Below are 27,441 nucleotides of genomic sequence, written 5' to 3'. Positions count from 1 at the left end.
TGGCCACACCAGGCACAACATTGTTGCCTTCCAAGACAGATAGATGCCAATGTTTGCTAGTTTTCTCAATCAAAAAACCTGGCATATATTCGATGAACACACACTTCCGTACATCTTTTGATAAACCACTCCTTCTCATGCATTTCTCTGAATAGATTATATTCCAGCATAAAATGGTGCTCCACTAATTTTTTTTTGTGCATAAATGAATGAAGTTCAAAGCATTGCACTGTTCAAGAAATGTTGATTGCAACTGGAGTATCACAGGCACAATGATCAACTGCATGATTATTAGAGGCTAATGACTACTTTTAAACTGTTTATAATCGTGTCAATCATTCGTTCTTCATAAAACAGGATCTGTTTGTTCTTCTTACATGATGAGATGCAACAATTGAAAATAGTAATTGTTTTATTCAGTCTAGCACTGACCTTATTTCTCCACACAACAAGGTAGTAGACATCAATGCAATAATGCCTTAGGCAGTTTACTCATGAAATGTGTATTTGTAAGATTAATAATCTGGTTTAATTTGTGCAGTAATTACATCATATCAGTAGACATTATGGCATATCAATGACAATTAGGTGAGTTAGTAGTCAGGCAACCAGAAGATGCCTGAAATATTCAAAGGAATCGAGACACATCTGGTTCCTCCAACTGTTCAATCCTTAGTGTGTTCCTTTTGCTCCAGGACATGAAGACCTCTGAACATTGGCATCCCTAGTAATACTAATCCTTTTGATGGGCCAGCAGCTTCTCAGAATACTTGTGGTTGAGGACACGTAGATCAACTACTACCTGCAGACACTTGTGGAACACTAGGTTGTCTGGGGCATGGGTAGCATAGAGAAAGTTCTCTAGGACCTCCAAGAGGTGTGTCTGAAGACTCCTCACAGCATCCACATTTTGGATTCCTTTGCGATCTAATAGAGGAGGCAAGAAATATGGAGGAGATTAAAGATTGTAGCCTGTATGTGTTTAAGGAGACCTCCGGATGATTGTCAGATTGTTACATTTGAACATTGATAAACTACTTATACTGAGGACAGTTTCAGAATTTATGATAATCGGGATAAAGAATAAGAATATTTTCGAACTTTATAACAAATTGCCATGAACAAGGATGATGACATGGCAGGGTCATCATAAGAATGCGTGAGTTGGGGCTCAAGGAAGCAGAACAAAAGAAGAAGGCATGCATAGATTATACACAGGTAACTCGCAAGCAAGCGGTATTGTAATGGAATTACACTACTACATTTCTGAAATATGTAACCCTCCGATGTCATCATCCTTGTTCAGTGTAATCTATTTAAGGTTTTTCAAAGTATTGTTTCTCTGCTCAAGAACCACAATAAATTCCACAAATCTATACATGGAGCTGTTGATTTATGTACTACGTGATGTGAAATTATGAAAATCATCTGGAATGCCCCTTTAAGCAATGTTTTGGCTGAGGTGGGGTCTGCAAGTAGAAATGGATCTTTCTAGTTTAAAATGACTTGGTTAGTAAACACATAACATACATTTGACCATACATCTATCATATATGAATTTTAAAATGCATACACCTCCATAAGAGCATTTATAAGAGAAGATGAATGCTTGTAGCCTTCTTTTGTGGCACATCACAGGCGAGACTTCAATAACATACGTGCAAAGTATTATCTGAAATAACATTGTGATCATGAATTGAGAGATATCCCAAAAGGTACTAGTTTAAGCCAAAAGAAATCCATACCAGCAACGAAATGCTGCTTATTAGAGAAATAACTTGAAGCTTTTCAAAATTTCAGATGCTTTCTACCCAAAATGATATTCATGGGCTTGTAGGGTCAGTGTTTCCACCTGAACAACCTCTGATTTGGTTTCCTGAAATAAATCAAGGTAGCTGAAATCTACCTTTTTTGCCTTGTCAAGATGGTCAGAATGAAGAAAGTTTACACAACAAGCACCAGACAGTGAGTTACACTGCACATAAGTCTGTATCATATCCCTGCAAAACACCAGCAGACTTACCAAATGCAACCAGCACAGATGCCTGTAACAGCGCCCTCTCAGGCAAGGATAAGTTGAGTTGGTTGAGCTGCAAGGCAACCTTGGCAAGGGCTGTGACGAGATCGCCTACATCTGTTTGAAGCAATCATGAAAAGCACAGTCAAAGGTAGACTGAATTTTTTTAGTTACAAACAGTGTTCATGTTTCTACAAATCTTGCTCTTGTACAAGATTAACACATATTTCCTGGTAGAAAACAAAATCTCTGGACATTGAGGGTTTAGAAAATGATCAATCATGCAATGATGAAATATTCTCTCAATGTCAACATTAGAGAAAAAGTATTACAGAATTCTATATTACAAATTAGACACAGATTATCAGCTGGTTCTCTTTCATTTCCTGTTACTTTGCACCATTTTTAATTTTATTTTTTATTACCATTTTCAGATTATAAATAATATGTGGTTTTTTTTCATACTCAAAACATGACTGGTAAGAGTCTTTGTAACTGTTTGTGCAATCATCCATTTACACATATGTTTCATAACAATATGCATGGATCAATTATTCTCCTACCCTGAATAAGAATTTCAATGACTGTGCCTTAAATGGATATCTAAAACTCTGTTTTGTCAGCCCTTTTTCACAAAAGTCAACTGTGACGGGATTAACAGCAGAGCCCTGGAAGAATAACACACACAGACAAATGGGACTAACAAACACTACTAGAAAAAAAAAACTAACAAAATGAAGGTATGAAAAACATGTGAAAGATCAGACGGATTAATGCAAAAATAGGGCATTGGGACTTTTTGTTTGGTGCATAGGCTCGTATTCTTGAAAGTTAGTGGAATCTTCGAGCAGAATCAATGTACACGCTTTAAATGGACATACAAAAACACATATAAATGTGCACAAACACACAAATATGAATGTATAATACACAAATGCATATATGTACACATATTTACTTGGATAATTGTTATGGGATAAGAGTTTTCAGCAACATAAGTACAAATAAACTTGAAGGTTGTAGATACAATTGCATTGACATGGCACATGACAAAATGTGTACTTGATTAAAAGAAACTACAGATTACACGAGAGCAATTTGACTGCAGTGCATAGTGGAATGGGATGCCTCAGTTTTCTCACACTTTCACTATGTACTGCATAAAGTTCAGCCCTGTATTCACATTTACACATAGTCAAAGTGCACTGACCTAGATAATTGACCATGAGGATGCACTGTGAATTTTTGTTTTCTTTTCTCCCACAGAAATATATGTGTACTTATTTCTACTGAGACTTTTGTAACTGATGTCATGGCTGGAACTGACATTTTTAACTTAACCACAGAGACCTTTGACTTTGACCCAGCATCACTTTCATGTTCATACAAGTAATATCTTTTCCTTTATACCTTTCCAGCATATCTATACTTCCAAAGGACATCTGCAACCTAAACAAATTTGAAAGTGACCAGACTCTCTGACCTTTGACACTGACCTTTAATTTTAGCTTATAACATAGTAATATCCCAAACAACTGTTTACTTCTTTATCTGCTGTCTGCCAAATTATAATACCACTGGACAATGGATGCTTAGTAATGGCTGGAATTACAATGAAGTATTGTGAAATTTGACTTTGACTGTTGACCAGTATCAAATCATAAGACTGACTTAAGTCTACCCACATTTCTTTCTAATCCACAGAATGCTGCCCTTTTTTAACCAAAATTCAATGACTTCTTACCTATAAGGATTTTACCTAATATCTAATTATGTATACAGTGCATCTACATCCAGTGCAGAAGAAGCAAAATCAAATTGTACGAGTGAGATCGAGGAAAGATGGATGGACAAATAGAAGGACAGACAAACAGATGAATAACTAAAAGACAAAATGTCTTAGCCATCCTTTATTGTGGAGGCGCAGAAAGTTGTCTAAGGCAATAGTGCAATATATACTTTCATGTTATGATGTTTTTACTCAAGTCTACCAACCTGAGTTCTCGAGGAGGTTTTTGGGGTATTGCTCTTGATTTGAAAATGTAACACGGTCACTCTCAGGGTCCAAAATCTGGCTGAGTTGGAGGAGGAGGACCTCAAAGCATCCGGCTTTCAGGAGTGTCAGCTGGAAAACAAATTCCTCAAATTAATTACAGAGTCACATGGGATTAAAAAAAAATTTCCTGCTATGTCTCTTCTCCTGCAATATATTTCACAGCAAATGTAGAACAAAGAAATAATACTATAGTAAACCAATGTAACAGAACTTGTACAACTTTGGTAAAGAAGGAAGTTATCATTTCAGAGTTAAAGGATGTGACTAAACAGCAAACAGACAATGTAGCCTTTTGAACCCTAACAATTTATGCAGAACCACTGATGAATAAAAAACAAAAAACAAAAAACATAGAACACCTGATGCTGGATATTGGCATACACAGATAACATGACACAAATATCAGTAGAACCTGATCCCCAAGCCTGATGTGTAGTATCTGTATTATAATCTGATTTCTGTTTGTTGAATGACCTTTAAATATTTCCTTTAAAACTGACTCAACTGTCACCTTCTGCTGAACTACTGAATTTCCATGAGGAAAAATACAATACTAGAAATATCACTTAAGGTGATTAATACCCCCGCCCCGTGACGACAGTCTTACCCAAGGAATGATCTTTCCTTGATCTTCTGCCATTTAAATGCCATTACCATGGCAACGCAGCTTCCGACACGTCCGAAAAATATGTCTTGCACATCTTCCCACCAAGACTATTGTGTGTGCCACATTTCATAAGCTTTTGTCAAAAACTGAGGAAGTAGTTCAATCCACAAGATCTTTCCTTGATCTTCCACCATTAATATGCTGTTACCATGGCAACGCAGCTTCCGACATGTCCAAAAAATATGTCTTGCACATCTTCCCACCAAGACCAATGTGTGTGCCACATTTCATGAGCTTCAGTTGAATACAGAGGAAGTAGTTCAATCCGCAAGATCTTTCCTTGATCTTCTGCCATTTATATGTCGTTACCATGGCAACGCAGCTTCCGACACGTCCGAAAAATATGTCTTCCACATCTTCCCACCAAGATCAAGGTGTGTGCCACATTTCATAAGCTTTGGTCAAAAAACTGAGGAAGTAGTTAAATCCGCAAGATCTTTCCTTGATCTTCTGCCATTAATATGCCGTTACCATGGCAACGTACTTTCGGGTACTGTCGAAAAATGCGTCTTGCACATCTACAACCAAAGGCACACATCTGTACCAAGTTTCATGGAAATTGGGCAAAAACTGAGGAAGTAGTTTGCAACACAAAATTTTCCATCATTTTGGCTCATAATATGTGAGCTGTTACCATGGCAACATACTTTTTGTCACTGTCAAGAAATGTGTCATGCTGACCTATATCCTAAGACAAACATTCAATATGAATTCCATGAGAATTGGAAGAACACTGATGAAGCAGTTTTGCCATGAAGCATTTTGCCCTATATTTTACCAATAACATGCCGTTACCATGGCAACACACTTTTTGCCACTGCGGAAATATGTGTCTTGCACATTAACATATTCAGACGAACATCTGTACCTAATTTCATAAAAATTGATCAAAAACTGTGGGAGGAGTTCGCGACGCAAGATTTGTACCCATTTTTGCCCATAATATGCCGTTACCATGGCAACATACTTTTGGGTACTGTCAAAAAATACGTCTTGCACATCTACAACCCAAGGCAAACATCTGTGCCAAGTTTTATGGGAATCGGTTGAAAACTGAGGAAGTAGTTCGCGACGCAAGATTTGCAACGGACCGACCGCCCGACCGACCGCCCGCCCGACCGCCCGACCGACCGCCCGACCGCCCGACCGACCGTCCGCTGATTCCTATATACCCCCTTCAAACTTCGTTTGGCGGGGGTATAATGAACGGAACATTTCAAACTGATGTCTCTGTCAAAGTAGAATAAATGGATTCCCTTCCAGTCAAGCCATATTCTTACATATTTGCCTGATTTGAGATACTATTCCTGAATGAGCAGTTAAATCCACATTCATATGAGAATAATGAAAATACAGATATTAAGTTTTTTTCTTTGACCTGATTTTCAAACATGTTCAAAACTATAATTGCGTCTCATAAAAGGCTGGTTTTGCTGAGCACGCAAATGATTTGCGAAGGAAGTGAATGTCGAAAAATGACAAAGTCTAACATTCAAAACTTTTCTCCAAATTGCATTCTGACAATGCAGTCAAAAAACCTCAGACACAAAGTCAGAATCCTTGGCCATGTGCTTTATAGAGGTCAGACATCATGTAATGCAGATTTGCCCCCCAAACATGCAGCAAACTTTCGTGAGAATGTTCCAAAAAGTAAGCGAACAGTCCGCAGTTGTGTCAGGGATTTTGCCAAACAAATGTGAGACATTCTCTCGATAACTGTTGGGACCTGTTTGGGGTTTCACAAAGATTTTGCAAATATTGCGCACATCTTGCGTAGGTCGCGCGCATATGATGAGGCTTTCAAGAGCAAATCATGAGCCAATCAAGACCCAGTGTGAGGAAAACGTTTGAACGAAACGTAAAAATTTTTTGAAATTACTGGTGAACTAAAAACTACAACCACAAGCAGTTGACCCTTCCAAACCACTGCTGGTTTGGTGATCTTTTGCAGACTGAAATACAAATGTCAGACTTTGTCAATTTTGCAACATTTGCATTTTTTGAAAATCGTTCATGTGCTCCATGAAATCAACCCTTAAGAAGATAAAAGCAACAGTGAGTTCTATCTTGCATCCAAAACATGGTTTACATCTGGAATAGTTCTACAAATGTTAGAGGTAAAATCAGCCTATAAATGTGAACATCATCATTTTGTACCAGTATTTTTCTAAACTAAGACATTTGGCAGGTGTACGGCTGCCTAAAATATGACCTTGCATCATAAAACCATAAAAAGTCTGTAAATAGCATTTTTCATTAAGATCAAGTGATGAAAGAAGAGATTCTCAGCTTTAGAACTCCTCCAGTGGATATTTTTTATCCAACTGAAATAAGCATTAAGGAACTCAAACTCTAGGAGCTTGAGTTTTGAGAAACAGGAATTTTGTATTTCAGGATTAATTGAACTGCCTCAAGTCACTATTAATTGTGTGCACACCAAAACAGAATTTGGCAATGCCTTAAAGGGATCGTATAGTTATGATATATGAAAGAGCATGTCATTCCAAGAGGAATTCAACATTTATTGGATGAAAATTGGTTTTGAAAAGACTGAGATATCTAAAATAGAGCAATGCATAATAAAAGGTAATAAAAGGTGGGATTTACCTTTCATTATGACTGCTATGTTTTACTTTGTTTTTGAAAGTCTCATTTATTCCAAAACAAATTTTCATCAAATAAACTTTGAATTACTCTTAGAGTGGTATGCTCTGTACTATTAAGTGTTTTCTTGGTATCTCGCAAAAAGTAAAAAGCCCAATCCTCATCCCCACCGATACTATACCATCCCTTTGATAGCAAGCACTATCATGGCACTATAAGGACATTTGAAACTTGGTATACTCCTTAAATATGTTCTATCAACGACTTTCTAAAAATATCACCTCTATCGTTGATTGTTTGAAAAGTTCTTTAAGGGTTTTCATGACCCAAAATGCATACTTTCACTCCACCAGTAATGATAATATTGTTCCATCAACGACTAATTAGTGACTTTTGTGATGCAAGGTCACAAAGTTCTCATTCTTTATTCAAAACATTGAAATTGACTGCATATTGAATTGAATTCCTGATAGTCTATTGGTACCATGTGTTTCATACCCAATCTGCAACCAACCTGATCTTCATGAGGAATGTCTTCAAACCCTTCCACGGCCTTGGCAAAGCTAACGATACGACTGATGATGGGAGCAAAACGGTCACAGAAGGCACTGTCCTTGTCATCAGCAGATATCTCCTGAGGAATTCCACCTGGCTTTGATAGCTCAGTGACCTGCTGAGTGAAGTTCAGTATCATCATCTTTTTAATACCTAAATATTTGTATCCATGAATCTTTACCTGTGAGAAAGTAATCACACTCCAAACTTTCAATATACACTGTACTTTCCTAGAGAATATATAAATATTTTTTAAATTTGAGAATTGAGCATTCAAAATAAGGGTAAGGAATATTGTATTTTTCAGTTATCGTTTACAAATGTTAAACCAGATTTTTGTCAATGGCTCTGGCCAACTGTTTACCTTCCCGACCTAGTGACCAATTAACACACCATATCAGCTTGGCTCTAGTAGTTTTGGAAACTTGGAAGTATTTTCATTTTTACACTGGGTCCTCTCTATGGGCTTCCACAGGCCAAGGTACAGTGTATCCACAGAAAAGTTAAAAAGTCTGCTCAATGAACTTTCACTTTTGGTGCTTGGTTCTCAGATCTGTACGGCTTACGTCCAAATCAGAAAATCTGATATTTACCATTAATCCTTCAATCAGTATTACCCTGTGATGTTCACCATTAAAGGTTCATTAATCCAAAGATGAAACAAGGTTAATTATTTCGAAGGTTCGTCATTCCAAAATACACAAATTCCTCATACATATGAGTTAGTTAAAATCCCTATACATATGGGTTAGTTAATCCGGAAAATGAAAAAGGGTTTGTTAATCCAAGCATTTGTGGTGTTATTCCTAAGGTGTGTTATTCCAAAGTTTTGTCATTCTGAAAATGAAATAAGATTTGTTAATCCGAAAATGAAATAAGATTTGTTGATCCAAAAATGTCAAGACAGTGTGTACTTATACAGTTGAACCTCTCTTATCCGGCCTCCCTTTATCCGGATCTCTCTATTATACGGACGCAATATCGCCGTGATTTTTTTTAATGATTACGGGAGGAAAGGGGGATTCCCAACTCCTTGAGATCTCCTACACAAACACAATGAATTACATATACTTGATACATTTCTTAATAATTATTTAGGTAAATCATCCCAAGAATTTATAAAAGAAAATGATTTCATTCTTGCAAACACGAACCTCTATTTTGGGGTCTGTTACTGAGTGTAACAATGAAAAGGTTGCAGTATACACATTACTACATGTGGTACTACAATGGGCTACATCAGTACATGTGTATGTATATGTACATGTATAAAGCATTGAGTCACCCGTATCCGGCCAAATCCCTTATCCGGATGAGCCCCGGTCCCGACTTTTCCGGATACGAGAGGTTCAACTGTATTAAATAAACCTTCAGAATTACGAACCTTATTTCGTGTTCTGATGAATGAACCTCGTAATGGCACACCTTATTTCATTTTTGGATTAATGAACCTTCGCAATAATGAACTGTAACCTTTTCACCTACCCATCTTGCAGGCTTGCTTGATCGGAGGTGTTTTCTGATGGCTACCAACAGAATCTCCTCTAGGCTGGCAAACTGGGCATCAATTTCAGTACAGTAGGCCTTACTCAGTGAATCCACCAATCCCATGCCTTGCAAAAGGTGAAGCATATGTGGATGCTGCCCATTGGCTGGCTCCTTTGGCAGAGTGAGCTGTTGCTTGGGATGAGGCACAGCACTGTCTGATGACTGCCGCTGGTCTGACACTCTGTCACTGAACGTCCTTCCATTCTGCCTCGTCTCCACTGCTGTCTGCCTTCTGGAGTGGTGGCATCCACTCTTGAATTCACAGAAAGTCTTAGATTCCACAGAAGCAGTGTCTAGACTGTGGGGCACATTATACCTGTACCAATTATTTGATGACGATGTTTGGGTAGCTGATGGGGTATGGGTGGTACTTTGGAGGGCTTGTGTCACATGGTTTGAGTGGTTCGAGTCAATGGAACTCATGAGATGTCCATTTATCACAGTACTCTTCTTTTTATTAATCTTTCTTGCTTCTTCCTCATGATGGAGTCGTGCAATTTGTTTGCGTCGTGGCAGGAGATATTGCTTCTCTTCTGGTCCAGAGTGGGGGGCATTTTGTATGTGATGGGCAGTGGGTTCTTCTTTTTTGACAAAAAATGGTGATCTCTCATGCAAGTCTGCATGCTGCGGTATGTTAGTGTTGTTAATTCTCATACTTTTATAGTCACTTGGTAAATCCTGCTCAAGTTTAATGTTGTTACTAACCATTCCATTATGAAACTTATTTAATCCATTGCTCGGTAAATATCCATTCATCTGTCCACTACAGTATTGTGTCAATAGCAGGTCATGTATTCCTGGCTTTTTCTCAACTACCTGAGCATCTTGCACACTATTCCTGAAACCATTCCTTCCATTACATTCCATCCATCCATCATGAGTGATGCCAGACACGTTGGGTAGGCTAACTTTGGAAACAGACCATTTGGGAGGGATGTTGTGCAAGCCATCACTACTTTCATTGAGTCCCTGTCTCCTGTCCTTCAGGTCCCCACTATCCAGGAGGAGCTCAGATATTGCACTTTGGTGAGTTTTGGCAGCTGCAATTGCATCATCACTGGTGACCATTGCTTCTTGGCTTGGGGGTCGGCTCAGGTCAAGCGGCTTTTCATCTCGACCAGTACCATCTTCAGTCTTATTTGCAATTTCCTTCATGACTTGTGTGAGCTTCATCTTTTCTCGCTTAGACATCCTTCCAAACCGCACAGCTAGTATAAACAAAAGAATGAAAAGAATCATGATTCTAACAAATATTGCAGTTGAAATTTTCATTCCTAGATATCATTCTTATTCAAAATCAGACATGCATCATTGCAAAAACACAGGGAAACCTAAAATACTGACATACTGACATATGCTTCACTGGTTCTATTTTCAGCTAAAATTAATTTCTTGAGTCAATGACAACACTAACCATTCTTGGACATTCCCATGACAATGCACTTCCTAAGCCTGCAGGACTGGCACTGGTTCCTATTCTTCCGTTGGATGACACACTTTCCTCCATTGGGGCAGGGTCGGTAGGCTAGATTGTGCTGGACAGTTCTCCTGAAGAAGCCCTAGGATGACACAAAAGTGAAATGACTTTAAAAAAAGACAAGGAAAAATGTATCAAATCAAAGTGGGAGTGATAGTCTCGAGTCTGTGGAAAGCCCCTTCATGTATGCAGTCTATGTTTGCGGGTAAAGGGAGCAGGAAACAAGTTTTGCTCAGTAAGTTTACCCAGTCTAACTTTCACATGTGTGCTTCTACATGATTTTTTTTTTAAAGGCCATGGAATTCAACATAACAGTTACAATTGAAGTTAGAGATGAAAACGACCGGTTAATTTGATGATAGAAGGAAAACTTTCTTCCTGGAGTACTGGTGGGTTTTCAACTACTTCTGAAATCATCAGGGATGGTGGGTTTCCACTGAAAATGTTACATTACTGTATCAAGTATTTTTCTTCTTGTTTTTGGTATGAGTATCCATTTTGAAATTCATGTCATGTACTTCTACCAAAATGAAAGCTACCACCTGTGACCACTGACATAATAGAAGCAAAGAAAAGATAGTGACTGCAGAACAAGTCTCAGGTGATTGGGGCATACAATGTAAGAGGACAATTCAATCACTCTCAATATTCCAAGAACTTGTGTAATTCTTCCATTAAAATGATCAGTATGTACACAGTAATTCTGATGCTTCGCTGTAAAGTGCCGTTCATTCTATGATTCTCTCAGTATGTTGTATATTACTGAAGTGCTGAAAAAATAGTTGTTTAGATCATATCACAAAAATATCTGTACCTTTTTCATTTTTTTTTTTTTCTGAATGTGGGGAAACTTGTTGTCTCACAAAGATTATCTCACAGTAATTCAGGCCATGAAAACTAGCATTTTGAGGTAGGAGTTAACATAATATACATATGAGAATTGCACAACTGAAATACAGGCATACCCTGTTATCACAAGATAGGCCTACATTGTATTTGGCTCTGCAACAAAACAAAATTCCATAATACACACATGTAGAACTACAGATGGTCTCGACACATTAAACCTCACTTGCAGGTGGCAGAAAACTCACAAGGGGGGGGGGGGGGGGAGTGGAAGAGTTCTCCACCACCTGACTATTTTGTATGAATATTCATTTTGTGGGTCTGCAAAGTGCAAACATCATGTCAAGAGAGATGGGAGGGGGAGGGGAGGGAATAGAAAGTTTTGATGACAAACTCTGGCCCTTCTTTCCTTCCTTCAATATGATAGTGGAAATATCCACTGGTCATAGCCTACAAACCCCCTTCTTCCACCTCACGCATATATCAGTAGATAGCATGCTGTATATATAGGCCTGTACTGCATACTGCAGATGCAAAACTTATGTACACTGCACAATTATTAGTACCTCTCCACTGTGCACGATAGCTGCAATGTGCGCCACATGATTACGTGCAGGTACTTGTAATGTGTACAAGCTGTGCGTCTGATTGTATATCCTTAAAGGCATACATTTTAATTTACCATTTGCAGATGAAACAAAAACCCTGCATTAGTTCTACAATGTGAGTTTGGGATAGAAACAACCACTGTAAAGATTTGAATCCGTATAATAGATGTTAAGTATTGTTAGATACACAAAATATGAACAATAGTTATAATAAAATGTTTCCAGACTAAACCGTCTACAGTTATGGTTTAATGAGAAAAATACTGATATCTCCTTATATTTTAGGCTTTATTGCAAAAACTTAATACGGTAGGATGTTTTGTGATGCAACAGACCTACACATATACATCAAATGCGATATCTTGAATATCTTTTAAATCACTGTTCCCAAAGATAAAACAGGATCTTTACAGTATATTTAAGGGAAGTTGAGCATTCCCCCCCCCCCCTTTCAATCTTCTTGCAATGGACAAACAAATGAGAGAAACAGTGACACTTAGCAGTAAAATCCTCTGGCACTAAGAAAAAAAATACATATTTTTCAAAATTACCTTGCTTTATTAAGTGAATTGTGCTATTACAGTATGTTGGCTGAGAATGGTCTAAGGGCGTTAAGTTGCCTCTAAAGCCATAGTGTTCAAGACACCTTAACGCCCTTCTCATTCTCAGCTGACGAACTGTATGTGTGTGTGTCAAAAATTTGCGCTAGGAAAATCTTCTTGCAATTAATGACATTTTGTTGTATCTGTGTTTGTCATAATTGTATTGTACTTTATTTCCAGTATTTCTAGTCTCAACCTCACTATAAATGTATTTGACGGCAATAAACTTGATCTAAATGTTAATGTAGTTCGAGTTACCTCATATTGAGATGCATTAGCAGCTACAGAGCATTGCTTTTATCACACAGAATATCAATTTTTATTTTTCATATATGTACAGATATTTTGTTGGTTCAAGGCAGGTTGTTTTATACTGTATGCTACTTGCACTTTTTTAGCATGTCAAATGTTCAAGCCTATATGCAACTCACTCTCTCAGCTGTTTAACTATCTTATGTAGTTTTATTTTCATATCATAATCATTTTTTTTTTAACAAGTCCTCATGTTTTTCAAAGAGCACCATCTCATTACACACAAACAGCTGGGTAAATCGGAATGTCTTTGAAGAAATTAAAAAGAAAAGTACAAATACATACAAGCTTTGATAAATTTTCCTTGCATCTGTAATGTCAAGGAAGCATTTGAGCACTTTGATCACTTATGGTGAATTTGTCTGCTGTTGATAAATCAACCCTTTATGTGCACAGACACTTAAGCTTAAACCAGCCAAATGTCGTCTTCAGCATTTAGTAGTTTGTCCAAGCTTGATATAGGCCTACATGTAGTTGTAGATTAGCAAACCCATTCAGGAGTAGCAATGTGCCTCAGTCAAACAGGAAAGACATGGTGATACAATGGGGATTACAAGGGTTAAATACAAATGTAATATCTCATATATTTATTGATTATTAATTTCCAGACATCTGTGCCAATTGCCTAAGAAAGCACATACCCCAGTGTGCATATGGCAATCTGTGAACAAAGCACAGAAAGGGTTCACTTGAGTTGCAATTATGCTTCAATAGGCCAATTCCTGCATATGTTTTCAACTTAAAGGGCTGGAACTTTCAACACAAACCTAGTATACGATTACATAGCAGCAGAAATAAGTTTAAAAGGCTTTCAAGTACCATTTACAGCTTTTCTGAGGAAACAAATTACTTCTTTCCTGGCAATTATAAAATTACTTTCTATCAAACTACAAATGCCTGAAAACCAATTCTCTTACAACTGGCCAATTGTCCATTCATACCACCACTGACCACATAGAAATCAGTGTGGGCCTGACCTCTCTCTTTCACTGGTTAACAGATGTGAGAGGCATACGAGCATGACTGATGGCTAGACAAAACAAAAAAATGCACACCAACAGAAATACTCCCAACTTTCTCAGAAGATTGACCCCACCATTCTGCATATTAGAATGACAAAAACAGAGGGGTAGTGGCTTGCTTTAAGAGGGCATGCATATTTTGACTTCAAAAGAAAAAGATGGATAAAGAACAATGTTGTACTAGTATACAGTAGTGTAGACATTGGGCATATGGGGGCACACTTGTTACTCACTCCAAGGGTCCCTTGACCACACCACAGCTATGGGTCAAGGATGGTTTCATTACTGTGGTAGAATGCTTCCAGGAATGTGTTCCCCCATCTCAACCCCCATCAGCACAGCTTGCTTCCTCTTCACACACAATGCCTCTATCTTTTGTTCGATTGTGCTCCCAGGTCAACTGATCAAAGCAAATTTCCATGCACACTTTCCTACACCATACTTTTTTATCAACTTCTTCATCCCTGAAAAACATCATTAAATTGAAAATGGTACTATCATTTCAGAAGCTCATAGTTACAAAGAGATACATGTACATCTTATAGCTCCTACCCCTCACCCATCTCTGCAGGGATGAGAAAACATTACATTTATTTGGTTAAAACATATTTCAGTTTTATCTATTATGGACAGGTATAGCTTCGGCTCCATCATTTATCTAAATATATCTGGTGTGTTGTTTACCTCTTCATGCATCATTGCATCTATTCTTATAATCAGTTTGGAACTGCAGTTTCATTTCTTCTTTTTGTTCAGTGGTATGCATTGTTTTTCTTATGAAGTACATGTATCAGAAATAAATTCAATTCAGTATGTGCTAAAGTTTTATCAATGAACAAGTGATGGAATTGAGGAATAAATACTTTCTGCACATGAATTAACATTCTTTCCAAATCATCAGAGAAATGATTATAAGGTGCACTGCAAAATTTTAATGATAGAACTGCAAGGTTGTCTACAACTTGAAATTTTAGCATGTTGGAAGGAAGGAAAAAAAAATCTTGAGAGTGAGTGTGAATGTATGTGTGTGAAGTGCCAAGTCTCATACCTTGTTGCTACCCTTGACAAGATTTATATTTGGACAGAGCAAATTAGCTGTAATACCAGGATAAAATTCTTCAGGGAGCATTACATTTGCTGACATATTTAACTCATTTGAAAGTTTCTGATTTTATGCTCGTCAATGATTTTTGGCATTGTTTTAAGAAAGTTGCATATCATTGAACATAATGTTATATGTTTTCATTTACATTTTTCATTTTCAAAAGCCTCCTGATTCCAGAGCAGATTTGGTTGGTTATAACATACCATCCTGGTCTTCATACTGTCACACAGTATTGTGTGGTGATAGCAGTCAGATTTTAGAGATCAACTGTAGGTCAGGAAACAAGCTTGAAAGCGACAAGAAGGTGGAGATAGTCAGACTTTTGGGCTGCAATGTGTTTTTTGTCTATCCATTTTCTGATCTTTTCTTTATCCCAAACATGAAGCCATGTACAGTTCATACCAGGAGAAACTTTAGTGACTGCATAGGGAAAATCAAGGCAGATGGTTATCCATGAACTGATGCAGGCCTGGTTACCAGGGGCAATATTCTGAAAGCACTTAGCAGCTAAAAATGTTCCTATCTACGTCACAACTTTATTTCTTTCTTCTTTTTTTCTGGCAGATTTTTCTGATCCTTCTGATATTTGTATTCTGAACCCATGCCTTGACATCATTTTAGCTCACTTAAAAAAATCTTCCCATATAAAAAATGTTATTTAATAAAAATGCAAATGACTCAAATTTGTATCCCAAAGTCACTTATGAACTAAAAATTATGCTGAAACTGAAGATCAAATCAATGTTAAAAATGGAAACAAAGTCATTCTATTTTGTGGAGAGTAAAGCACAATAAATATAGCCTGCTATTTTGCGGTTATGAAACTAGCCCGATGTCAAAATAGCGCGCTATTTGTGTAGTGAAGACGCAAATACACGTAGCACGCCATTTGATGGGGAAAATTTTCCTTAAAATCTTGGGCTCGTTCCTGTGTGTCTCCATCAGCCCCAAAATTTCTTAATCCAATGCATTCCGGGGAAGCACTGGCTGGTGCACGTAAACAACAGATGTTACGAACTGTTCCCTTCATTTTGCTTCCCGGCAAAGGCCCTGTCTACTTATCGCGGATACGGTGTCCCGTAAACTGTCAATGTTGAAATGATTTGCACACTAATGTGCCAACAGAATGTTAGAAAATAGACCTGAAAGCTCATTACATGTATTGTGTATGCGATCGAGATCAACGTGACGAACGTGAGTGATCGAGCTTGTTACTTTTCCGATACAAGTGTAGGCCTACCTACTGCCCTGAAACACGTGTCCATACCAGTCCGTTGTGTATCGTACATACGGTGATACAGGGGATTTGCACAGGGAAATCCACTTTCGAACTAAAGAGTGATGCAAAGTATGCATACGTCAAATTTCGGGCTAATTACCCCAAGTGGGCTGTTTTGAGCTGATGAAGATGCACAATTGCAATATTGAGCCATTTTCCCAGACCACAAACTGTCCCGCTAGTTTGAACTTCAGGCTGATGAAGACATGCCTGTTGATGATTCCCACCAAGTCTGTTCAAAATCCGCCCCCCTCCCAGTTATCATGAACATAAAAATGTACAAAATCATAAAAATTTGCAAATTTGGGATATTTCGGCCCATCCTCAGGCCCCTGGGGCATTACCACCATTTGTACGATCTATGAGCCCCTTTCTCCATTGCTAATTCTTACAAAGTTTGGTCAAAATCTAGCCATCTGTTTTCAAGAAGAAGATGTAAATGTGAACAATTTTAGGTACAACCAACACTGCACGACAGTTGCCGGATGGTGAGCAAGCACATTTAGCTTACAAAAAAAGGAAAGGAAAAATAAATGCTGCATAATGCACAGCCTCTGTAACATGAAGACTCTAAAATCATTCAAAATACAATCTGTAAATTGTGTTGGCAGTCACTGCTTTGAATTCAAGAATGCAAGATTAACCTTTATTCCACTATTATCCATTACTTAACCCTAATTAATACTTGTGACTTGGGTTTATATGCTCACAAAAACACTTTAATAGGAACTTTTAAAAAATAGTTTCTTCCTCCCCAATGAGTACATATGGATCATCCCCAGTGGGATGCAACATGACTTTGGCATTGTCACTGTGTGTTTATTTATTCTATAAAAAAAAATAAGAATTTGACACTTGACGAATTGATATAAATCACCACCAGGAGTTGAAAAGTGATAGAGATTGTGGCTGTGGCAAAAGAGGGCTACTTCTGCCTGGTCAAGTAATCAAAAAGAAATAGGTGAGAGCGATGAATACAATCTTGTGATTCTTGTTTTTTTCTCCTACTGAAAAAAAAAGACACTACACGCATATCTTCTCACAATGTATTATGGTTTGATTACAATTCAAGCTCACCCACTCATAACACATCTTATCTATATGTTTTATGATATTGTTCATTTTTCTTCTAATGCAAAATCAGAAACACTTATGCTGGTAGGATGTAGAGGAAATGGGGACACATGCAATGAGCTCTATAATATCAGTTCATAATTATGATTAGCAGTCACTGACCTCTGGACCGAGTTCACGCTGGTGTAACTGAAATAAAGATATCATAGCACTTTCAAACAAAGCTCTCGGAATATATATATATTCTGTTATATAAATTTTTTCCCAAACCAAGGACTAAGTTTAAAAGAAATTCTTTTTGTATATATGTCAACACCAGTTTGTTTGATGCATAACACTCCCTGTAAATGTTCAAACATGTAGATCCCTTTATAGATTTGAAAAATGATGCAAACCCTTATTGATTGAATTGATTTATAACAATGCTATATATCCATGTATATAAGTGTACTTATTTACCATTAATCTGCTCTCCATGTTTGTATTTTACAATGTTACAAGTGTACCTATATCTACTGTTATGTATTTTGTATTTTCATGTACACCATAGAATGACGTCTGTTATTACTGCATGGCACCTTTGGAGAGTAGTTTTACAAAACTGAACAAGCCAGCCTTGCAGTATAGCATGAATAAAACAAAATAAATAAATAAATATTCCTAAAAAGAGCTATTTGAGGACTCATGTGTTTGTGTGCATGTGATCATGAATGTGTTGAGAGTATCATATTTTTAACTGTACTTTTCTTTCCTTTCTTTTTGATCTCCCATTTCACCATCTACAAAGATTGGCGATACAACAGTACCAGGATGGGCGAGCATACACTAAATATAATAGCAGATATACCAGCACAAAAATATACAGGTTTATGGTTATCACACTCATATCACTATTAACCCATTGAAGACGAGTCCTAAGAATACTCGGGCAGGTGTCTATAGAAAATCAGTCGGTCCTCAATGGGTTAAAGACAGGTTTCCCACTGGATGACGTGAGAAACGGGTTTCATTCAAAGAAACCTTTCATAACAATGAGAAGGGTGGGCTCTGAAGTGGATCTAAACTTTCCATCCTGGAATAAACTAAAAGATGGATTCATTTGAGTCTTTTTTTTTAGAATGCATAGAGAAGTAATCCTTTCTGAGTTTCAACTTATCACTGGGTATCAAGGTAGATTTTTTTTTTAAGTATTAAAAAGAAGATCATGCCAGTAAAGAGTACACATACCAAAACACCTTTCAATAGATACTATGAAGAACAAGAGTGTATAGGAACACAGTGCTGAAAAAAGCAGTGGGACACAGATACTAGCTATCTGTCTTAAGCTGCCTTTCTGTGTCAATGAATGCATTTTCTCTTTTTTTTTTCATTTTTTCCCTGCTTAACCACCAGATCCCTTCCCACAAACATCTATCAATATTTGAGTGTGGTTTGTTCACAACATTACCCAGCTAAGAGTGAACTAGATTACATGCCCCATATTCTCAGCATATTCCTGGGCCTATTAACCTCAATACATCACAAAAGGGATACAAAAAAAATGATGGGGGGGGGGGGGTGGTGAGGAGGAAAGAGCGAAGTACAGCAAAGAGCAACCTAACACAGCACAAAGAAACAACATAAAGGGAGACAATATGTCAAATCTGTCTACCAATGCACTCTACAAGAACCATCAATTTGTTTTATGTGTGCACTTATGTGCATGTATATGCCTCTCAATGTTTCCTTTTCATAGCCTCTTATCAAATAGTTTGATTGATGGCAAATTTTGGCATGGAATATGAACTGTTTTGGAAAAGAGTGTTGAATTCATTTGTAAGTCTCATATGAAAAAAATAATAATTGCATTTGGCAGAGGCAACACATGCAATAGTAAAAAAAGAAATAAATCAGACATGTCTCCACCGATTATAACTTTCAAAATTTAACCTTGAAATGTGGTACATTGACATAAAAACGTCCAAATGCATGAAGTATCACTGCATCCTCCATAAAGTACATAATTTTTTTTTTGCATCTGTGCTGCAGCTAGTACGGAATCAGTCAATCACTTTTCAACATCTGCACAACCCTATCAACAGCAAGAAACTGCCACTGATACTGTATTTCTTTTCTGCATTATGAGTTGATAATAATTTGCACAGATACATTTCAGAATTTGGTCCTTACCTTGGACCCAACTGCATTAAAATGTTATTCTAAACCTAATCCGCAGCTTCCTTTGATAATATATATGCTTGTATCACTGCTGAAAAAGCAACAAATAAGGCACCTACAATCATTATGCGTCAAACTAAAAGTAGGTTAAATGGCTATTAGCCACTCAAATAAATCATGCTCAGATGAAAAAGGAGCTATTTCCTAAAGGTAGATAATTTCCGATTCATCAACACAAAAATAAGGAAGTACATCCTTTTAAGAGCCATTCAACTTCATATGACATGTATGCTGCTATTCATGAAAAAGAGAGAAAAAAATCTGCTATAATTCAAAGTACTCAAAGTCATTTTGTCTGAAAAGGGCAGAAGCGTGTCTGAAATTAGGTACATAAAACTGAATTGTATCCACCAACAAACTGGAACTCTAATAACAATCATCTTATTGTCTGTAAAGGAAACAGTTACAGCTGACAAAAGAGGTAACAGCGGAATGGAAAAAAAAAATCCAATTTGAAAAAATAGAGCATGGACAAAACACTATGTGATTATTCAATTCATCTTGCAAAAAACGCTGGCAAAAATTTGTGGCTATTAAGCGCTTTCAATTTACTCTATTCAGGAACCCCACTCAAGCATTCAACAACTACCACTTAGGCTCAGCAGAGATGTGATGTAGTGCATGACAGGGGGGGGGGGGGGCAATTGACGGAGAGAAAAAGGATAACATGTCATGTTGTTACTGAACTAGTTCATGACCCAGATACTCCAGTTTTACTTCCAAAAAAGATCTGACATTCAAATCATTTCCGATAATAGAAACCTAGATATTATTTCCTCCTACTCTCTTAAGATGGGATCTAAGTGCACCACACGGAACCAGCACCCTGTTCTGTCTTCTCTCTCTCAGTCTTTTTATGGTCTCTTCTTGGCCTTTTTTTTTAATTGCATGTGTGCGTGTGTGTGTGTGTGTGTGTGTGTGCGTGCAAGTGTGTGCATGTGTGTGTATGTTGTGTTCAGTGATGCTCACATGGTGAGGGTTTAATTCTCTCAGGTCAAGTATGTCACGCAAGAATCCTGATCACAGACACACTGTTCTGCCTCCAATCCCCCCCCCCCCCCCATTTCACACCAGTGGGGCAGAATGTGCAGATACCCTCTTGTTAAAAAAAAAAGAAAAAACTTTTATGCAGAATCCTGTCCTCTTGATATTTCTGAAAGCTTTTAATGTTGTTTTCTTCTGACCCATTAAAAGGCTGCTGAAGAAGCCTTGCTCAATACCCTGTCAGACCTGGACATGTGTTTCAGTGAAGATGCAAGGTGTCCTATACTTGATTTGACTTACTTTTCCACATACTGAATCTTTATAGCCCTAGATATTCCACAATACGATAATTATTAGAATGACATGCTATACCAAGAGAAAAACTCATTTTTACTGTACATGTAGTAAAGCGGATTTACAGCCTCCTAAATCCCCCTCTTCATTGTGAATACATACAGTACACTGTACATGCACCTTGCTGGGTAATACCTGTATGCATGGGTCAACACTGCCACACTGATTTCATTGAATTCACCCAATAAGAGAATTGTTTCATTATTTGCAGTGAAGGACACATAATAGATAGATTGTGATTTCAAGCAGTATGATAGGAGGACAATGACAGAGGGCAGTGATAACATGGCATTGTCTCACTTCCATAATGACCATGACATCTTCAGGCTTTTCAGTTGTTTTGTATACAGAAAAACAACATTAAGAGATTGGCATCCTTTGTTACACCAACTACCATCCTTTTGTCTTGTGAAATGTACAAGAATGTCACTGACTGCTTACTTCTGTTTCATTCCCAGCAAATTATGGAAAAAGGATTTTGAGAAAAAAAACAACAACAACTTATGAATACTTTTTCAACCAAGGGGCTATATTATATGATGGAGTTGTTCTCCATTACATCTACTCTGGTTCAGGTCATGGGACCAGGACTAAGATCATAGAACAGGATAGGACGTCACATTACATGGCTCGCTAGCATACATATTAAGACTCTTAAGAGTCACAAATTTCTTGACAATTCCAACAATGAATGTATTCTACCAAACCTCCAGTTCAGTTCAGTTCTTTTTTTTTTAGCAAAGTCTCCATATGGCCATCATTCAGAATGAGCTCCATGGTCTGTTTTTGTTTAAATCAATGTCTACCTAAGTAATTACTCGTTGAATTTTGACCATAGGGTAAAAAAAAAAAACAGAATGCAAAGATCGAAATAAAACAATTGTTGTACAATATGAGTGGAAATGATAAGTAGAAGATGAAAATGTTTGATTGAAGAACATACATTAAAACATTAATATCATTGATGTAAACATGATTATAGTCCCTCCCACTATAATCATACATATCAAATAATTTCACTGAATATGATCTGTTCTTCATTCATAAACACTATGGCATCAATGACAAATGAGGTAAAAGGATGATGTTAACTGTTTCAAAGTGTTCATGGCAATTATAAGGGATACAGATCAATGAAGCTCTGATTTTTTTTTAATTTCTCGACAATCTACTACTTCTGCTAAAATAGTATACAATAGAACATTTCCTGTAATCTTTACATCAAACTTGACATCATTTGTGACATTTGTGTTATTTGTGACTTGATATCATTTGTTTGTAACATCAACAACTTGACATCATCATGACATCATTTGAAAGAATAGTCTCAATATGACAATGTGAATGAACTTAAAGAAGTTTCCTGCAGTGGTTGCTATACTCAGGCTACCAAATATGCTACATGTAATCTATACCAGTCCCCTCTGAATTTGCCTGAGGGTGCACTTTAAAAAAATAAAATGCTTTCCTAAAGAACAACAAAGCATCGCATCCTTGGATAGGAGGAAATGCAATGTCATTTCTATTTATGTGAATACAAGAGAGACAGATAAATAGTGAGAGAGAGAGAGAGAGAGAGAGAGAGAGAGCAAGGAAGAGGGAGGGACAGCAAGAGAGGGAGAGAAGATAAAATAGAAAGAGAAATCAGAACAACCAAACACTATCGACAGCCACCGAAGCCAACTTGCCAATACCACAGCATCTTTACTGGGGCAGGGTAGGCTGGCTTGCTCGGGTGGGGCCTGGCGGTGTGGATGAGATAGGATGCAGCTTGCGTGGGGAAGGAAGAATTGGGCTACTGACCCAGTTTCGTCAGTGAAATTTAATGAGAGATTGTGGACAAAAGTAAATATTCTCTAACTGTTCAGCACTAATTGGGTTAATAGTGTGCCAATTTTGCGGAATAACAAACCACACTTCCACCTGGTGTCGACTCTGCTGGCGACATCACGAAAGAGTCGACAACACGAACAGTTTTACGTCAGGACCAGGAAAAGTTGATATTAATAACTGTGGCATTGCTATGCTTCTAACAGAGAGTTCACTTTTGAAGAGTCATGGCTGGAAAATGTCAATTGTGCTGACGTACTTTCTCTGTGCCAGTACCCTTTACAAGTCATGTGCTCATTAAAATTCACCTCCACCAACATAGTACAGTGATTATCTGTAGACCCTTTCAGGCCATGCCTACTTTAGAAAATGTCTTACCTGCTGATATTGATTTTCTTTTCCTTTTTTTTTTTAAACATTCATCGATATTAAAGAAACATTATGCACTATTGACCCTTCATCCCCTACTCCCTCCCTGGAAATAAATAAAAATAAAAAATCCCACTTGGTAAATCTTACCTATCTGCAATCACATTACACTCTATTATGACATTCTTTTCAAGCAAGCTTTTCTTTCTGTTTCTAGATTCTGTCTTCATCTAGTTTTTGTATTTGTTTTTGCTGATCTATACTGATCCATCAAATAATGGAGATTTACACTTCCTGCTTTACCAGTCATTTGAGATGAATATCTTGATAGTTTCTCTGAATATAAATGACACTTCTAACACCACGTTGGCAAATACTAGTAATAGATTTGTGTTTATTGCTCCATGTATGTACTGCATGTCCACATGCATCAAGTACTGCTGAATCACTTTTTTTTTTAACCTGATGTTCTACCACTGGAACATCTCGGGTGGGTATAATCACACACACAAGAAAAATGCTTGTAAAGATGTCTACACTCTATATGAATCATTGATAATGATTTTTATCAACTGCTTTGTGCCTTTTAAAGGGATGGTATAGTTTTAGTTGAGGAGGGAACTCAGACTTTAACTTTTTGCAAGATAATTAGTAACCATTTATATGAAATATAGAAGAGCATACAATTCTAAGAGGAGTTCAAAGTTCATCTGATGAAAATCAGTTTTGAAATGGCTGAGATATCCAAAACAAAGTAAAACAAAGTTATCCTAATAAAAGGTGTGAGCTACTTTTTTTAGGACCACTTTGTTTTTGGATATCTCAGACATTTCAAAACCAATTTTAAACAGATAAACGTTGAATTCCTCTTAGAATTGTAGGCTCTTCTATATTTCATATAAACTATTGTAAAACGAAGAATGTTTGCATGCATTCTAATTTCATGAATTTTGCTAGAGCAGACTTTCGTGAAATTAAAATGCATGTTAAAGATCTTGTCTACACTATATGCATCGAATGTTAGAGGCAACTCACAAAAATTTCCCGCGAATAAGGCCGTCGGCTCCAATTCATGAAAATTTCATGCTGCAAAAATATTGTGTTTTACAGTAAGTGGTTAGTACAACTATCTCGCAGGAAGTTAAAACCTGAATCCCCATCTCAACCAAAACTGTATCACCCCTTTAAACTGATGAAAGACATGACTCACTCTCATAATCCATACTCTTACACAAACTCATGATGATTAATGACATGTTCTATTTGACTGGCATGAGTCTGATGATTAACTACTCTCTCATATACATTATGTTGGACATCCATTTCTTTGTATTTCATGTGACTTTTCCTCCAAACAAACTTTACTTCCATAGGGAATGGATGACTTTTAATAAGCAACCATGACAATTACAATCACTTTGATTTTCATTTTCAAAATCTCATCTTTATGTTACAGTTTGATTTTGGAAGACGAAAACAAGATATATTGAAGTAAACAATTCTTAGTTTCCAAGAATAGGGAACTACATGTGACACTAACAACATTCCACAAAGGAACTAAGGAATTAATATAAAACCATATCACAAGAGTATACAACACTTGTCAACTACAATAAGAAAAAAACAACAACTATCTAAACTCTCTTGAGATACCATCCTGTTTTTCTTTGGGCTTTCTCTGGTTTGCAGTTTTTCATTCATGTAAAATTATGCTGTCAAGTGAACTTTCTTCAAAAATGTGATGTCGTGACATATTGCACCCGTCATACAGTACCTTGCATCCTTCACATGAGTGGACACCATAATGAAACCCAGATGCCTTGTCTCCGCATACTTGGCACAGAATGTTCATGTCTTTATCAAAATCTGCAAAGAGTGGAGAAAGGGAGAAAGAACAATATGATGAGCATTTCTATGTGTACTACCATCAAACCTAGGATAACAACATTAACTGCATCTCTGTCAGAGTGTACATATTAATTTCACACATACAAAGTCAACAGAGGATACTCATGATTCCAGTGCATGTCAGATACGAGAAACTTCATGACAACTTGAAGTAATTCCAAATTGTGTTGATGTATGCAAAAATTCACTTACCTGACAGCCACACAAAGTCTCTTTGATGAGTACCCTCTAATGCTTTCTAATTCTATATGTATATCATACTTCCTGAGGCTTTGAAATAAGGAAGACTGACAGCAATTTGGCAAATACTAACAGACTCAAAATACTACTTTAAAATCTCTAAGAAATAGCTACCAAGTGTAACAGCAAATGAGATGATGGCTAAGACAGGAAAAGGTACCACCTGTGGGTGGCTCAGGCCAGCATGTCTCCTGTGCCATATCACTGGTGTCAAATGCTGTCCATATCCTAGTATTCTTTTTTGATATCCCTTCAGAAATTAGGCCAGGACAGGTTTATGAGGTTAACCGTGCAATTGAGCCACTTTGCCACTCCACTACAAAAGCTGGAGTAGTGCCACCGTAAGGCATTTCCCCCGACTACCTGAAAATCTGGATTAACAACCAAGTTATTTTCAACTAAAACCATGCATTCCCTCGATACCGTCTCAAAATCATTTGCCTGTCCAGTAGCACAAAGAGCATCTGGATATGTATGCCTACAGTAGAAAATATTCCAGTGGACTGTTCTAAACTGTTATGCTCTTTACTAATTGCTTACCATATCACAAAAGGTTTTGCAACTGATGTACCAAATATTAATGATATCGAATGGCCACTGGCATTCAACACACGGTGTACACATACACTTTAGAGTGCATTTTACTTTTGTGAACCTTGGCTCTTTAAAAAAAAAAAAATTATTTGTGCAAGAATTTCTAGTGGTCTTAAAGTATTAAAGCTGAGGTACAGTAGGTTCTTTCAAAATCAGGCTGTTCTTCCAGTCTGCCCTATAACATTATCATCATCCCAAAATTGCCAAATTCTGGTTAAAAACCCAGGTCTACAAGAAAATAAGTGAACATAAAACTTCTTGTCCAAGGATGTACCGTATGCAATGAAGGATTAAATTCGAGGAAATCCTGGTTAAATGAACGGTACAGTTTTGGTTGAGATGAGGAATTCTGATTTAACTTTTGCGAGATAATTAGATACCACTTACGATATATTAAAGAGCCTACAATTCTAAGAGGTATTCAAAAAATATTTGATGAAAATCGGGTTTGAAGTGGCTAAGATATCCAAAAACTAAGTAAAACAAAGTGGTCCTAATAAAAGGTGCATCCCACCTTTTACTAGGACCACTTTGTTTGTGGATACCTCAGCCATTTCAAAACCAATTTTCACCAAATACATGTTGAATTCCTCTAAGAATTGTATGCTATTTCATATTTCATAAGAGGATTCTAATCATCTATTAAGGGTCCTACCAAGGTTGAAAACCAACAATCAATCATGTCTTGGTTAATCATTTCGCAACTATAACCATATCCCCTTTAAAGAAAAAAGGAAAAAAATAAAATTTGTACGTTACAGTAGGTTTCTTCAGCAACTATTATGCATTACTTTCGATTAATTTTATTTTAATAAAGGAAAGGTTAGTATTTTTGAGCAGGAAAACAGGACACTTGTGAGTCAGTGGATTGTGATCAATGTCAATATTCTCTGAAAACATTTAATAGATTTTGACATTCCATAATATATCTTATGTCTATTTTTCTATTAAATTTACACCATTATGATTATATGTGTGTGATATAATATTCTTGTTAGTAAAGTCATCTTGTATGCGTAATGGGTTTTTACTTTAAGTCACTCCATAGTACTGAAGCTAGAATTATGCTTAAAAACTTTTCTGGCCTGCCTGTGCCTTTTTCCATTCCATTATTGAATCAGTAGATTGGTCCTTATCTCTCTTCACCAGGCAACTGTGAGAGCAATCACATAT

The 27,441-nt window shown here is 37.0% G+C and overlaps 1 protein-coding gene across 1 annotated transcript in view; it reads right to left on the bottom strand.

The window, feature by feature from the left end:
* Positions 1–733: 733 nt before the first annotated feature.
* Positions 734–27,441, bottom strand: part of LOC139716876 (nuclear receptor subfamily 1 group D member 2-like) — a 59,016-nt gene continuing 32,308 nt past the window's right edge. The window contains exons 2-9 of the mRNA XM_071628403.1: positions 25,301–25,392; positions 10,862–11,006; positions 9,351–10,655; positions 8,602–8,607; positions 7,859–7,992; positions 4,013–4,142; positions 2,024–2,134; positions 734–927 (exon numbers count right to left, since the gene is read on the bottom strand). Coding sequence (XP_071484504.1) covers positions 734–927; positions 2,024–2,134; positions 4,013–4,142; positions 7,859–7,992; positions 8,602–8,607; positions 9,351–10,655; positions 10,862–11,006; positions 25,301–25,392 — 2,117 coding nt within the window. The remainder of the gene's footprint in view (positions 928–2,023; positions 2,135–4,012; positions 4,143–7,858; positions 7,993–8,601; positions 8,608–9,350; positions 10,656–10,861; positions 11,007–25,300; positions 25,393–27,441) is intronic.

Source organism: Diadema antillarum, unplaced genomic scaffold, assembly GCF_040938485.1.
Source record: "Diadema antillarum isolate AM-2024a unplaced genomic scaffold, OU_Dant_1.0 scf00000071, whole genome shotgun sequence".
NCBI classification, from domain to species: Eukaryota; Metazoa; Echinodermata; class Echinoidea; order Diadematoida; family Diadematidae; genus Diadema; species Diadema antillarum.
This window is presented reverse-complemented; position numbering and strand designations above follow the sequence as displayed.